The sequence below is a fragment of the Sebastes fasciatus genome, chromosome 12, assembly GCF_043250625.1.
Source record: "Sebastes fasciatus isolate fSebFas1 chromosome 12, fSebFas1.pri, whole genome shotgun sequence".
NCBI lineage: Eukaryota > Metazoa > Chordata > Actinopteri > Perciformes > Sebastidae > Sebastes > Sebastes fasciatus.
The window spans coordinates 32,083,098-32,099,607 of NC_133806.1; the positions used below are offsets into that span (position 1 = coordinate 32,083,098).

Genomic DNA, 16,510 nt, shown 5'->3' on the forward strand with positions numbered 1-16,510 from the left:
AACTGTTTGAATTGTAGTGAGACTGGCTTTTCCCCCACAACCAACAGCTGCTGTCTCCTCTGACGTGTGAAGCTCACAGAAAGTTTATTCTACAAAGATATTCTACTTCTTTGTCATACATAAACACACAGCAAATAGTCTATTCATGCATTACGGACATGATAGTGTGAAATCTGATTCTACAGAATGGAAAAGCATGCATGAGGGAAATCAGTGAGACAGAAAGTGTGTGTGTGTGTGTGTGTGTGTGTGTGTGTGTGTGTGTGTGTGTGTGTGTGTGTGTGTGTGTGTGTGCGTGCGTGCGTGCGTGCGTGCGTGTGCGTGTGTGTGTACCTTGCGTTAGAGCCTGCTGATCAAAGGCAGGCTGAGGAAGTGCTGGTGTCTCAAACTGGCTGATATTCTGGGGCAAAGCATGCTGGGTAGTCACATACGAGTCTGCCGCCACAGAGAAAGAGATGCAGAGCAATACGATAGGTTAGTCAAGGACAAAGACGGATAGAGATGACATGTCAAATGTTCTGCTTCTAGTTAAGGTGAAAAACGTACTATGGACTTAAAGTGTAGTTGAACAGCAGATTACGTCACACGAGTCACTTATTCATAATAACAGTGTCTTGGGTATAGAAAAAAACCTGAACCTGACTACAAAACATGCATTTTACACATGAAGGTAGTTTTAGAAAAGCCAATTCTAAACTAGCAACAAAACGTTGATTATGAAAAACATGTTGATCCGCTTGGTTCTGAAGGACAGTGATGACCTCTATTTTCTGAAACCAGGTCCTGGTCTTTGAAGATGGATGTCGCTCTTTTTTTCTTCAGAAAGACAGACATTTTCATTGCAACATAATGGCACATCTGATATTTTTGGCCTTTTTTTTTCTGGGCTAGGGTTTCAATCTTAAACATTCTTGAGAAAGGTCAAATTTCAGGGCATGATGGGATGCCACATATTTCTTTGCATCTCCTTGGGGTAATGTGTGTCTCTTTATAAACATTTGGGTTGACTTTCCTACAAGATTAACAGTTAATCCATTCAGACGCTCTGGTCCAGGGACCCTGGCCCTGTACCCAGTAGGCCCGTTCAGTAATCCATCTATGACGAGCCACCTCTCTGGACCCGCTCCTGCTTACCTTCTCCTTGTACAAGGGCGTGGTCAGTCAGGGGTGCCTCCAGTGTCACTTGTTGACTTCCATTCACAACCTCTGTCTGGCCCAGTCCCAGCATACTTTGCTGCTCTGCTGAGGTAGCAGGGGGTTGCTGGAGGGAATCTCCCTCTATTTCCACCTGCATATCATGGGCCACATTGCCCCCTCCTAAGGGGTCATCTGTCGACTGGGGCTGCAGCTGCTGGGCCAGTTCATACCTGGTTTGGCGGAACAAGAAAGGCAGAAACTTAGATTAATATTTTAGTGTGTCTAGTGTGACTTTCTGGTTTGTACAGAAAGTCCATGGCAAAAAGTGTATAAAAGAACAAACGAAAAAAACTACAACCAAACACGCAGAAAAAAAAAGCCCAAACCTGTGTGTCTTCATGTGCTTCCTGCAGTTGGGTGATGACTTGAAGGTCTTCTGACAGTAGGGGCACATGTAAGGTCGCATGTCACTGTGTGTGGTCATGTGGCGTCGCAGGCTGCCGCTGGTGGTGAACGTGGTGTCGCACATCAGACACTTGTACGCCTTTAGGCCCGAGTGGGTCCTGATGTGAGCCTTGAGGACTCCTGAGGAGGCGAAACCCCGACTGCACTGCACGCACTTGTATGGCCTTTCTCCCGTATGAGACCTGGGAGGATAAAAGGATGGCAACACTGAGCTAAGGCAAGAAACTGCATTTCCCCCCATGGATAAACAGAAAACATCGTTACAAAAGTTACTATGCATGGTTTGGTGCGAACAGTCACGGCAATTTATTACTTGGCCAATTTGAATCAAATTCCCTGACGTTTTACTAAAGTGGTGCCTTTCCAGTTATCAGTGAAACAAGGGAACTGTCACTAAAGGCTGCGAGGATGACAGCGCCATCATTTAGATTAACCTCTCAATATTGAAAGGAAGACAAATGCTGGAAGTCTGTCATAATGCAAATGCTAGAAAGTTCAACAGAGATATATAGGTCAGAGAAGCGGAGTTATTAGGCTATTCATTCTTAATATTCTGTTTTATACATGACTGACTAAAGGTAAGTGTCTCTAAAGGACCTTTAAAGGAGCCGTGTGTAGGATCTGGTGGCATCTAGTGTTGAGGTTACAGATTGCAACCAACTGAAGCCTGTCCTGTGTGCCAAGCGTGTTGGAGAGCTACGGTCGCCGATATGAAAACGCGAATGGCCCTCTCTGGAGTCACATTGCTTAAACTCTTTTACATTCTGTACTGGACATGCAATGTTATAAAGAAGCCTTACCTGACATGCTGTTTCAGATGGCTTGATTTCTTGTAGGCCTTACTACAGAACTGGCACTTGTATGGCCGGTCACTGCCCACCACCTCAAGGTATTGTTGGAAAGCCAGGCGGGGGTTTTGGGATGGGATGAGGCCTGTTAAGTGACACGTGAACAAGCAAAATGTGTTCCTAGTGAAAAGACATCTTATTTTGTGCAGAGAAACATACACGAAAGAAAGCAACCTAATGCATTCCCCTTCATCCCAAGGACAACTGAAAAAGTATGTGTACGATCGTGTAAACACACGTGCCTTTCAACATATGCCCTTACCAAAGTCCGTGATGAGGATGGGTTCCTGCAGGGGGATATCAGGCAGAGGTAGGTTACTCTTGGACACTTTGGCTTTGTTGGTTTTTCGGGGAAACTTGTGCTTCTTCTGCTGCAAGCTTTTGAAGTGAGAAGCGATGTGTGTTTTCCTGTGGCCCGATGTACGAAAGATCTTGTCACAGTGAGGGCAGGGGAAAGGACGTACACCTAGGCAGAGTGGGGAAAAACAGCACTTTTGGAGAATTAGTATTTAGAGAATTAGACTGAGTCTGACACATGTACTTTGATACAAACATCAAAAGATATATCAATAAATAAGCTACACAAAATATATGAGAATTCACTATCCCTAAGCCAATCTAAATAAATATGGAACTCACACATAAACCAAAAATGTAAGCAAGCTCATATAATTTTATTTAATTTTTTTGTCTACAAAAGGTTACAAAGCCTTTCAGTTAGCAGGAGACAATATAGATTTCTAAGAAACCAAATTACAGCACAAGGAAATGTGACAAAGATGTGAAACTGTATAAGCACAGCGCCTTGGTGAGAAATACAGCTGAGAACATATCTATCAGACGCCTTAGCTTAGAGCTAACACATAACCAAAGCTAAAGTAAACACCTAACATTGACAGTGCCATTACATAGCAATTAGAGAGAAAAAAACTAATGCACATAATAATTAAAGTGTTACAGTTCTGTTTGTTCACACTAATGCTGACATTTCATGTCCAGGGGGATGATTCGTTAAGTTAATCTCTCTTAGAAGAGGCAAATACTGAATGATTGCAAACAAGTGAGTGCAAATGAGGGCTCTAGCTGTAGCAGCACCACTATATTTACACATGTCCAGCTTTTGTCATTTGCTGCATAATTTATTGTAACATATAGCTGAATACTAAATGATAGAGGCTGCCAGGAATCTGAAAATATGTTGAAAGCTCATGTATGACTTATGCGCTTACTGATTGTGTTGAACCGACGTGAGGAATAAGCCAATAAAGTGAAAAAAGTGCGTTCGAAATGTCGAAATTTAGTTTGTTAACCCTTTCATGTAGTGGACCTGCTTCTCACCTGTATGCAGACGCATGTGTACCTTCATGCTACCAGAAGTGGAGAAGCACTTGAGGCAGCACTGACACTCAAAGGCCTTGATGCCCGTGTGCGTTTTCATATGTGCCGTGAGGGTGCTCTTGACAGCAAAAGCTCTGAAGCACTGTTTGCACTTGAAAGGCTTCTCGTGAGTGTGGATGCGGATGTGGCGGACGAGGTCGCTGGGTTTCTTGAACTCCTTGGAGCAGTACGGGCAGCCGTGCCACCGAACGCCATTCTCCTCCCTGATTGAGCCTGGGAAAGGAAGGCAGAGTGAAGCAGCTGTCCAGTGTTTCTGTCAGTCGATAGCCTGGTGCTGCAACTGGAAGCTGCTTTCATTATGAAATTAATCCTTGTAAATCATTAAAAAAAAAAAGACAGATTTTCTTATTTACTTTGAACAGCAGATTTCATAATTATATGAATGCAGATGAGACCAGACAATCTTTTAAATGTATTTCTGAAGTTGCAACCGCTGCAACAGTATATTTACTTAGTAAATCATTTCTAAGTTATAATTGGTAGATTGTTTTTGCTTTACTGAGTAATCTTTTCTGCAACATGGTTCACATTTGCAAATTTCCCAAAGAGAGAATCCAAGTTTATGACTGAAAAGCAATACCAAACCTACTGAGCTTCAACACATATTCATAAGGAGTCAAAATGTTATTCGATGTTCATGAGTTTGCCATTGTGATGCAATGCTTGTGTGAATGCTCTGTAATGTCCCCTCCTACCTGGCATTTGTATAGGTTTCTTGAAAATGCTCCTTTTCTTCTCCCTGACCGGTTTGTCGGGACCTTGTGCTTTCTTGCTCTCTCCAGCAGCGACCTCGGTTGTCTGGTTCTGGGACTCTCGGGATGTGGCGTCGTTCTGCGGATGGACCACACTCAGCCCGCTGTTCTCCAGAGCTTGCTGCAGAAACAGAACAGAAATAAACACCATGGCTTAAAAATGCCTTCATGTACAACAAAATACAGTTATGGAAATGACAGTCAAACCTTACAACAGAATGTTTTCTCAATTCTTAAAAAGAAATACCAAACTTAATCACATATAGAATTATTATTATAGATTCAACAATTTGAGGTATGGCTTGAAATATTGTGGCAAACATTGACAAAACATTGGCGATGTGATGGTCCAGAACCAAAGCTCAGTGACAATCACATCCTTTTGTGTTGGAGAGCAGAGGCTCTATTCAACTCCTGCAGTACCCAAGGCATTTATAAAGTTTCCTGGTACAAATTCATTATTATTCTGTCTCCTTTCTCCTGGATGGATCATGCTTCCACAAGCAGCAAAATCCTGCCATTCAGTCACCAAAGAAAAGCAACTTGACAGAGAATATAATTTGGTTTCTAACTAAAATCATTTCAGGGACTTTTTCAGTGAGTTTATAGAAAACTTTCTTCTTTTCATCTCCTTCTCCGTGTCCAAATATCATCCCACTGTGGGTCCTCCGGTCTCCAGCCTAATCATTTCCACATAAATGGTTCCACTAACTTTATGATGACTAAACTCATCAAACTGTAGGTGGAGTCGTGCATTTGTGTGCTCCTGTGCCTAACTGCAAGTCCCTCTCACACACACATACACACACACACACACACACACACACACACACACAGACACAGAGAAAGACAAGGAGAATTTTTCCAAACGAGGAGTTTTTGTCCATCCTCACATCTTCAAGAGTGCATGTCACACTGGGGGATTGGAGCTGAAGTGGTGCACTCGTTACTTTAAGATTAATATTTGAATCATATACTCTAGGTCTGGTCTGAGGCATGTGGTTCCCATGTGGTCAGTCTATGGGGCCCTGAATACTGATGAGTTCTGTGCTGATCATGTAATTTATTTAGTGTGGATGAATGCCCTTTGCTCACCTGAAGGATGTCCTGATTGATGGCAGTCTCCATGGCAATAGCTGGCTCTGGAGGTTGGGGCTGGACTGTCTCCCCGCTGACCTGCTCAGACAGCTCTAGAAGTTGCTGGATGACATCTGTCACCCCCTCGCCGCCCTCCGATCCCCCAGGAGCCTGACCCGTCGTCTCCGTCTCCTAAGGGAGACAAAGAATGGGGGAATGGAGCGAGAAGGAGGGAAGAAAGAAGACGAGGACCGATTTGACAAAAGGGTCATTCACAAGATCAGGACAGGCTGCAATTTGAAAGCTGACTAATTTTTAGTAGGAGCTCTCTGGAGCATAAAATTAACAGAGCACTGGGCATTATTGAACAAAATGTTAATTAGTGTCTACATCTGTGTGAATCACTGACACTTTCATTTATCATGCTTAATGCAAACACAGACAATTAAATAAATACAGACAGTGGCTATGGTTACTTATACTAGGTTAGTTTATCTGAGGACATGTGGCATGTAGCATTTTAACACTGGTGGATTCCTGGGGTACCCCCATGTTCGAAAAGAAATGCCATAAAAGTACCCTCTTTGATGCACCTATGGTAGATAAAACATGATAAAGTGATTAACATGGAGAAAATGTGATGCAGAGCCCTCAAGGGTGCCCTTCCAGTGGAGAAAACGCAATACAGTGCATGCTAGAAAATTAGTTGATGTCTATGTGCCCCTACATGCGAGACACTGTGCCCTCACGGAAGCCCTGACACACCAAGCTGATGGTCGGCTGCATCCGACCATCAGGATGGCCAGTTTGGGGCCGTGGGTGAGCGTCTGTCGACCTAGTTTTTGCGGTGCGTCCCGCAGCGTCAGCTCTAGTCAGTCCGTGTCGGAGGCTTTTTGGCCAATTCAGCTCGTAGGTGAGAGATATCACTCTGATTGGCTGTTCACCTTAAGCGAATCAGTGGACGAGAAGAGAAACGGACGTGAGGAAAGCATACCAACAAGTAAATTCAAGAGGAAAAACATCTAATTTTTCATCTTCATCTCATCTGATCATTCCAACACACGGATTATTTTCTTATTATTATTTATTACCAACGGAGGTTATCGCTGAGAAGCTTGGCAGGCTCTATGCTGCATTTTGGGCTGTATGACAGGTCCAATTTGCTTGATTTATAGCAGAATGGAAATTGTTTAACAGCCTTAAAATGGAAGAGATTGCAGCTCTTCTAGTGCAAATGAAGCGGAAGCTTTTAGAGTTTTTGGCAAAGGGAAATTGTGGAAGTACTGAAATGGCAATGGGAAAAAAAAAGACAGCATCATTATTTGCCAGTAATGAGAAAGATAAAAACATCTTTGGAAAAAGAACCAATGGCTTATAAAGGAAATACAGTGAGTGGGATTTTAAATTCAGAATTAAATATAGTTGCATATTTAAACTAGATGTCCTCTGTTTATCTGCTGTTGGGCTAAAGAGGCTGCGGTGCCCTGCATCTGTCCCTGTTTCTAAGAATAAGTGCATTAACAGCATTAACCTCATTCACCAGGGTCAAAAGAATTAACATCCTTGAATATACTCAAAGTGGATGCTGGGCCGAATAAGTGTACTGTAACAACATTTTTGCTCATGTGTTCTGCATGCTGTTCTCTTACCGCAGTGCTGGAGGGCACCTCAATCACAGAGATGTGCATCTTGCTGATGTGGGCATTCAGACTGCCCAACTTCTTGAATACACAGCTGCAGTCCATGCACGGGAACAGTGGTACGCCTTTAGTCTGTAAGAGAACATAAAGCGCATACAAGACATTAACCATGGCTGCTATGTACGTGTTTTGCTGTTAAAGCTCCCCTCCAGTGTCTCATTCTAGTCACTGAAAATCTTGAGAGAAATGTATGATGATATGATCTCCACCTATCACAGTCAAAAGCAAATTGAGGTTGTGGTGTTCCCCTGGACGGGATGCAGATATCATTTGGTAGAACTCAACTGCTTTGCCCACTAAATGAATTATTTATTTGCAAGGCCTGGGAGATTTATAGACTGAGTACTAACAATTACAGCAAGCTGGATTCTGCAGCTCCATTTCACACAGTGATTAGTTGAGATTATCATCATCATCATATCACTTTAAAGATAGAAAGATACTGAAGACAGACCAAATGCAGTAAGTGTAAAAGTTGTATAATGTGTCTGAAGTGGGGATAACATCATGTAGTTGTAAACATACACTTCACGCTTTGCTCTTGTTAGTGGTCTAGGCATGATGGGTTCTATTTCAATGTACACAGTTTTATGAAGAAATAGAAGATTATATGGATATATTTGCCTTTTTTTGGTGTTTTGTTTTATCAACAGACTAGAGGTATTTACGACTTTGTGGGCGAGTCAAATGCAAGTTTCTTTCGTTAACTTGGGAACTGCTCAAGAGTGTACACTTTCATTTATAGGTATACATTTTGAGTACTTACACCCCTTGGGGAGTCATTTATTATGATTTATAATAACATATGTAGGAGTAAGAAACTGTTCTCTTGTGAATATCACCACCTGATGGCTCCTGGTGATTTATTATAACATGATGTAGACAATGCATGGCAATGCACAGTTGTAATTTCACCTTAAGATCTCAAGTACAGTATAATGTTATAATATATAATATAATCAAGGGGGGAAAAGTATTATTTAGGAAGTCTGTCAATCTTAGTAATAAGTGCAGAGTTTCCGCCAGTGTATTGCAAGCCCGGGAGCCTGCCAGGCCTAAATTGACTCCCCGTCGGGTAAAAGCATCGGGGAATTATGTATTTTTAAGATGTTTTATAAACTACAATATGTCATACAACTAGCAAACTCCTTTAAGGACTAACTCAGTGCGTGTGTGTGTAACCATGGCTGTGACTACTGGTCAAATGAGCTGCTGGAAAATGATGATAAACACATTTAATTTCCTATATTCTTCACAATAAAAGTCCCCCGTTACTTTGTTATTTAAAAGTATAAAAATGTTGGGTTGGCGCTGCCTGTCCGAACAACTTTTCTGGCAGAAACCCTGAAGTGCCGGTAGTGTACAGTACGGTGCTTTGACCACCAATGAATCTGAAATGGGAAAGACTTTCAGATAGAAAACAGTGGAGTTTTTTTTAATTAGCCTTGAGGGAAGCAAGAGTCCAGTGAAATTTGAATTGAGTTTTGGATGTTTGGAGAATCTTAGAAATTGAGCAGGGATGAGTAAGATGCAGAGGTAAGAGAGGGGGAAATAACTTGAAAATTGAACTACTGACATCCCAGACTGAAACAACAGCAAGTGGTGGGTGAAAAACAACTTTTAGGAGTGTAAGCACTAAGAAAAAATCCATAAGAGCAAGTGTGACTGTTGAGTTTGCAACGAGAAAAAAAAATCACAGGGGAAGGGGATTGCTTTTCCATGAGGGTCAATCCCTGGGTGAAGTGGAGGATCAGTGTCTGTTGACAGAGATTGTTTACAGGAAGTGGAGAAAGGTAAGAAAAGATGCATTTGAAGTTGAATGTTTGTGAGAGTGAGTGAGGGCATATGGAGGAGCTCCAGTAAGGTGTTATCGCCATCATGGCGACGGGTATGTGGCAGCTGCCTTACGGATTTAGTGTGTACTTGTGTAGAACATATGGGAAAGATGGTTGGGTACAGGAGGCCATTTCTCATGGGGCCAAGATGCGTGTTTCCACTAGAGTGATAATCATTAAGTGGGAGCAAAGGGGGAGAGGTGGAATAGATGTCATATGAAAAGCTGGTGATGACAGGGAAGGTAGAGATGGCAACAATGACAAAAAGATCAGGACTGAAATCAGGTCAGGCAGGTGACGTGATCAAGATGGCGGAGTAGATCTCCCTCTGCCCGAACTCCCCAAACTTTTCTGCTACAAAACCTTTGATCAGACCTCGTTTTAGTCAGTCAAACTTGCAAACAAGCAGATTCATTTCTGCCTGCCTCGCCTATTATAATGTCGACGCGACTCTGCAATTCCAAGCCCAAAGAGACAGCTGACAAACCACAAACAATGGATGACGATGATCGGTCTCTTACCCATCTGCTAAATATAGTGAACAGCTTTAGCCAGATCTCGGGATATAAAGTTAACTGGGCTAAATCTGCTTTACTCCCACTGAATGCTTCAGCAAGACAGTTGACCTCCATATCCAATATTCCGGTGGTTCAGAACATCAAATACTTAGGAGTGTCAATCTTCCCTTCAATTGCAAACATTATAAAAAACAACTACAACGTACTTGTGACAGAGATGGAAGCAGATTTACAAAGATGGAAAACCCTCCCATTATCATTCCATTCTCGCATCTCCACTATTAAAATTAATGTCCTCCCAAGAATCAACTTTCTCGGCTCAATGGTACCTTTACAACCACCTAAAGACCACTGTAAAAATGTATTCTTTAATGTTGAGGTTTATATGGGGGAATAGAAAGTCAAGACTGAAACTATTAACTCTCCAAAGGCCAAAAGATGAAGGGGGCCTCGTGTACCTAACTTCCAGTGGTTTCATTGGTCGATTGTACTGCGTCCTGTCTCAAAATGGTTAAATCCTGCTTCTCGGGTGTCTTGGAGGCCAATGGAAGAGAACATGGTACACCCTCACAGGTTACAAGACCTGATATACTCCAACATTTCACTCAAACAATCAAGAGAAATTTGGCTCAATTATAAGTGTAACTATAAGTAATCTCTACCTGGCGTCTTGCCGAAAAGCACTGTAAAATTTTGTCTAACTGGTATCTTCACTCTCCCATTTTTAATAATGTTGACCTCCGTTTGGGTAGCCAACCAATTTCGTTTTCTCAATGGAGCAGTAAAGGGGTGCACACTCTTGGTGACATCTATGGTCCTCAGGGCCTACGAGCATTCCAAGACATCCAGAAACATTTTAATTTACCTGGAACATCATTCTTTTTTTATCTTCAACTCCGCACAGCGATGCGCACTTATGGTGTGCCTTGGAACATATCTCTTCCCATACATGCATTTCACACAGCTCTGATCAGCCCTAGTGGACTGGTCTCGAAAATATACTCTATCTTACATAAGGCCTCCTGTAAGCCACTAACTATTGACAGACTGTGGAAGACGGACCTCTCTCCAAATAACTCCAACCTAAATTGGAAACTAATCTGGCAGAACATCCAACTATCTTCCAGGAACCCCAACCATCAACTTATACATTTCAATTTCATACACCGAACATATTTCACCCCCCACATATTGCATAAATTTAAATCTTTACCATCACCAAACTGCACCTTATGCAATCAAAATGCATTAGGTACTTTTTTTCATATGGTTTGGGGGTGTCCAAGGGTAGCAGAGTTCTGGAAGAAGGTTGCAGAGATGCTATCAAACATATTGTCAAATACAATTCCTTATTCACCTGAAGTCCTGTTACTTAATGACAGCGCCAACCTGGAACTCTGTGTTAAGCAGAGACGTCTCTGGTTAGCTGGCCTTACAGCTGCAAAGCGACTAATAGCTTGCAGATGGAAAGCTCCACATTCTGTCAATATACAAAGATGGCTTCTTGACTTCTTAGATATAGCAGGTATGGAACACTGGGCTGCAAAGATGCACTTGGCAAAAAGAGAAAATATATCACATTGGAAACAAGCAATCACTACAATTAAATCCTTCATATAATTGTTCTCCGTGTCCCCAAGGTCTAGGGTGGGTGGGATGGGAGGGACCCAAAGGGAGGGATTTGGGGATGGGGGCGCAGAAGTTTTTATTTAAATGATTTTTTGTTGTTGTTTGTTGTTATTTTTCTTCTTCCTGTTTGTTTGTTTGTCTGTCTTTCTCGTTTTCTTTTTCTGCAGCTGCTTGCCAATTTTGTATTGATTAGTACATGGACATTTGTGATTATATTTTTTTTTACTCTATTGTTGATCTATCAATTTGTAACCCCACCCTATATAATTATGCTTAAATACCAATACAAAATTGATCACAAAAGAAATCAGGTCTACGGAGAAAGGAGAGGGGGGGAAGATGACGGTAATCAACATAGTTAGAAGATTTTTGGAAGTCATGTTTTGATGTCATTGATTGTGCAAGTGAGGTTGAAACATATTCGGTGGTTGATGCAGAAAGGGAGATTTGGGGATAAGAGATATTAAAAAAGGGAATGAAATTAATTTTTTTTTTCAGGATATTAAAGGAAGAAAGTTTAGTGAGGTCACACATTAAAGGGTAACTTTGGTATTTTTCAACGTGGACCTTGTTTTCCCATGTTTCTGTGTCTAAGTGACTAATGGGGACAACAGTTTTTGAAGCTGGTCCAGTATTGAGGGAGAACGCTGCAGACGGCAGCCGCTAAATGGGCTGCAAGGTAATCATGACGGGCAATTGCAAACCGTCAATTTACGTCCACCTAAAAGGGTTAGTTTTTGCCACTGCAGGCTCAGATTGTTATTATAAGTGTCTGACAACATTATGGAAAGGACCATACAGAGAAATAATACTTTCTTCTGTTTGTTATGGTATCACGTGACTTGTTGCCAGAAGACAACGGTGGAAACATGAGTGAGAGTGGAGAGAGGAGTGCCAAGGGACACCGGTACTGTCAGAGTTTGTTGTGTACAGGAAGTACAGGAAGTGTAACTTATTCATTCATTCATCTTCAACCTCTTATCCGGGGTCGGGTCGCGCGGGCAACAGCTCCAACAGGGGACCCCAAACTTCCCTTTCCCGGGCCACATTAAGCAGCTCTGACTGGGGGATCCCGAGGCGTTCCCAGGCCAGTGTGGAGATATAATCTTTCCACCTAGTCCTGGGTGTTCCCCGTGGCCTCCTCCCAGCTGGTCGTGCCTGGAACACCTCCCTAGGGAGGCGCCCAGGGGGGGGTGCATCCTTACTAGATGCCCGAACCACCTCAGCTGGCTCCTTTCAACGCAAAGGAGTAGCAGCTCTACTCCGAGTCCCTCACGGATGACTGAGCTTCTCACCCTATCTCTAAGGGAGACGTCAGCCACCCTCCTGAGAAAACCCATTTCGGCCACTTGTAACCGCGATCTAGTTCTTTCGGTCCTGACCCAGCCCTCATTACCAGAGGTGAAAGTAGGAACGAAGACTGACCGGTAGATCGAGAGCTTTGCCTTCTGGCTCAGCTCTCTTTTCGTCACAATGGTGCGGTAAAGCGAATGCAATACCACCCCTGCTGCTCCGATTCTCCGGACAATCTCACGTTCCATAGTCCCCTCACTCGCGAGAGACCCCGAGGTACTTGAACTCCTTCACTTGGGGTAAGGACTCTTTCCCTACCCGGAGTAGGCAATCCACCTGTTTCCTGCTGAGAACCATGGCCTCAGATTTAGAGGTGTAGTTAGTGTAGCTTAGTGTTAACTAAAAGATTGTCAATGTTATAGCTGAATATATTGGATGATTTCAACAATGCAGATGCAACGCAAAGTTTCAGAATGAGATTTCTCCGAGTGAGACACACAATAACAAGCGAAAGGAAAAGAGAGTCCTTTCCATTATGTTGTCAGACACTTTCTGAGCCCGTCAGCGGCAAAACAAGAACTTTAAGTGGACGTAAATGACGTTGCACAATTGCCCGATATGATTATATTGCTGCCTGTTTAGCGGCCGATGGCTGCAGACTACTCCCTCAATACTGGATCAATTTCTAAAATTGTTGTCCCCATTAGTCACTTAGACACAAAAACATGGGGTTTGGGATGAAGGATAAATAAGTTGTTGAAGGGTTTCTTTATAGTTTAGAAACTTAGATTAAAATCCACAATCTTAACTAGAAAATCTAAGTGTGCTTACTTACGCTGAAAATTGCAGTTGCAATTGCAAAAACCGGTAATGTCTTAAAATGTAAATTGTTTGTAGCTGAAGTCAAAGCACGTAAAGCAGTTGAAGTGTCAGTTGAAGTGTAATAACCGCTGAGGTGTCTGTAAATTTATATTCTGCAGCTGATTTATGTCATTTATGTGCAGACAGTGTTACTATCTATTGCAAATAACGCCTGATCATAATTTATTCATGAAGTCAGTCAATCATAAGGACAAACTCTATCTGGAACAGCAAAGCTGAAGGACACTTGTGAAAATTAGTTGCATTATTCAAATGGTCCTGCTGTTTGGCTTTCCAGAAGTAATTCAATCAACTGGCCCCATCACGGGCTTTTAGCATGGAATACGCAATCATGTTAGCAAGAGAGAGAGAAAAGAGAAACAAATTCATGCTTCTACTAGTTCTAATCTATTAAATTCCAATTGAACACCTGAAAGAAAATTATTATGTAACATTTCAATTACGCATACAAACACTTTTTTTTCCAGGTGGACTGGAACACAATGGATGGGGAGAAAACCAGCCATCAAATATGTACCCGTAAACATTAATTCAACCTGACTGCAGTGAATAGAGTGAGAAGCTTTTTATTCAGACTCAATTAAGTCTAAAAGAAACACCATTAAAACGCCCCCATTGTAGAAACAAAAAAGAATGTGTGAATATTGTTTGTACAGTGGCACCAATTTCCTATCTTTTTTGTCAAGATAATTATTTTTTTGTGACCAAATTTTTATTGGTTTATCTTGTTTTATATGGGGGACGCAGTGTACATGAAAAGTCAAGTAACTGAAATATTGTGTTGACATTGCATAACACATCTACCTCTATTCACAAATAATAATATCTATCCATCCATCCATTTATATGTAACCGTTTATCCTGTTCAGGGTCGCGGGGGGGCTGGAGCCGATCCCAGCTGACATTGGGCGAAATATTCAAAATCAATGTCAATAAATTGACATTCCCATAGCAACATGGAATGAAATGGCAAAAATAGATGGTGTGAATAATAAATAAACAGAATGTATACCCAGGTGAACCTGAGATAAGGACATTGGTGTGTTATGGCCTAGCCACAACTTTCAAAAATGTTTTAATCGCAGTTACTTACAAAAAACACAAATCTAATGTCCATGTAAACCTCCTAATTTCGTCATTGTAATTGCCCCCGCCCTTCCACTCGTCTATTTGACCCCCTGAGTTCTTAGTTGTTGTTTTTTAAGCTATAACATTATAATTGGATCTTAAATAATAATTATTTCCTGTCAGATAATTATTAAGTAATTGTGAATTCAAATATCATAACCCATGAGCGACACTGTCTTTTATGGTCTACGATTAAAGGTTAAGTTTAAGCCAACTGAAAATGACAAACTCTATATATTCCTCTAAAATGGAATCTTTAATACATTTTGTAGATCAATGTTCTGAATTTTACTTTGTTGCATTTTGTAAATAGTGTCTGTTTATGTCCACACTGCCTAATGGATGTTACCTGTGTTCATACATAGTGCATCTTTGAGCAATATAATGTACAATATGTAAACTCTATTCTACTTCCAAGTACCCACGATGACTTGGGATGTATATGGCTCACTTTTTCACACTGCTTACAAAAAACAGTGCTTGTAAAACTAAGTCATAAGGACTCCCAAGCAGCTCACACAACCTGCATGATTAGAGATTGTGATGAAGAGGCTCTATGCTACGATATCGTTTTTACCTGCTTACACAAATGTAATTAATTAATGGGAGCAATTCCTCCTGAGGTCGTCAATCTGAGGAATCACTTTCTCTGACAAAAAGCATGAAAAATAAGGAAGTGCCCCTTCTATTACTCTGGTATTTATTTGCCTGAATAATGTAATTCTAAGATAATGATGTGTAGCCTCAAGGTGTGCTGGAAACAATCACTTCAAGTATATATTACATTATGTGAAATCACCTGGGATGTGTTCATACAATAGCCTGACTGGCATACAGTATTTCCCACTAAAGAGTGGTGGGGAGTTGGGCTATGGGAAGTCACTGATCTTTACTAACAAGAGTCAGCAGCTCAGCTAGCAGCTCTCTCCAGCTGTACAGTGATGCTTTGAGCTAAGCTGACAACGCTAACATGTTGATTTTTTTATTATGTATAATATTTAACATGTTCAGCATCTTAGTTTAGCATGCTAAAATGTGCTCAATTGCACTAAATAAAAAGTACAGCTGAGGCTGGTGGGAATGGCATTAGCTTTGCATGTATTTTGTCATAAACCTTTATTATTATTATTATTATTATTTAAGCAAACAGACCTATGGACCACGATGACAGCATTTTTGTCTCCTATTTTCAGAAGCTACAGCCAAAGTCTAAACAGGTAAATTCATTTCTCAGCTGGCACTAGCAGTAGTCAACCAAATTAATGTGAAGCTCGGTGTGGAGGCACAAAACATATTTTATACTTTAGGGCTTTGTTACCTTTTTGCTAAAATGCACTAGCACTGAGCATTGTGGCATATCTACTGATGGGGGACCCTCTGCACCTCCAGTGATGGAGATCATTGTGTTGCTTTACAATCAGGCAGCAGGAAAACTGACCCAATCCAGGCTGTAGCCACATTATTGGAACGAGTCATCAACTAGGAGCTACTCCCACCACTCACTGTCACTCACATCCATTAATGCTCTTTGTTGACAAAGGACATCCACACACAGGAGAATTATGGGAACCTAGGGAGGACTTTGACGTGGAACAATTCTTTCAAACTCTCAACCAGCTTTAGGCACTAAGAGGACGTGACCTCAGTGACAGAGCAGCACCGTCGGAGACCAAAGTCCAGGCTAAATTAGGATGGATAAAAAGCACTTTACGGTCGGCTGCTGTGAAGTCCACACAAAAGGAGAAGAACCAAATGAGTAACAAAAAGCTGCAATTTCACCTCATTCCCTTTCCAACAGACAAACGATATGGCAAGGTGTCCTGTTGCACTGAATGTAACAAGCTGTGA

At 41.7% G+C, this 16,510-nt stretch overlaps 1 protein-coding gene across 2 annotated transcripts in view; it reads right to left on the reverse strand.

Annotated features, from left to right (window-relative positions):
• Positions 1-16,510, reverse strand: part of znf236 (zinc finger protein 236) — a 61,541-nt gene that overhangs the window by 33,032 nt on the left and 11,999 nt on the right. For both annotated transcript variants that reach the window (XR_012596415.1, XM_074654744.1), the window contains exons 7-15: positions 7,327-7,449; positions 5,696-5,869; positions 4,544-4,721; positions 3,789-4,061; positions 2,713-2,916; positions 2,403-2,535; positions 1,524-1,784; positions 1,135-1,367; positions 334-435 (exon numbers count right to left, since the gene is read on the reverse strand). Coding sequence is in view for 1 of the 2 variants with exons in the window: in XM_074654744.1 (XP_074510845.1) it covers positions 334-435; positions 1,135-1,367; positions 1,524-1,784; positions 2,403-2,535; positions 2,713-2,916; positions 3,789-4,061; positions 4,544-4,721; positions 5,696-5,869; positions 7,327-7,449 (1,681 nt within the window). In the remaining variant the exon portion in view is untranslated. The remainder of the gene's footprint in view (positions 1-333; positions 436-1,134; positions 1,368-1,523; positions 1,785-2,402; positions 2,536-2,712; positions 2,917-3,788; positions 4,062-4,543; positions 4,722-5,695; positions 5,870-7,326; positions 7,450-16,510) is intronic.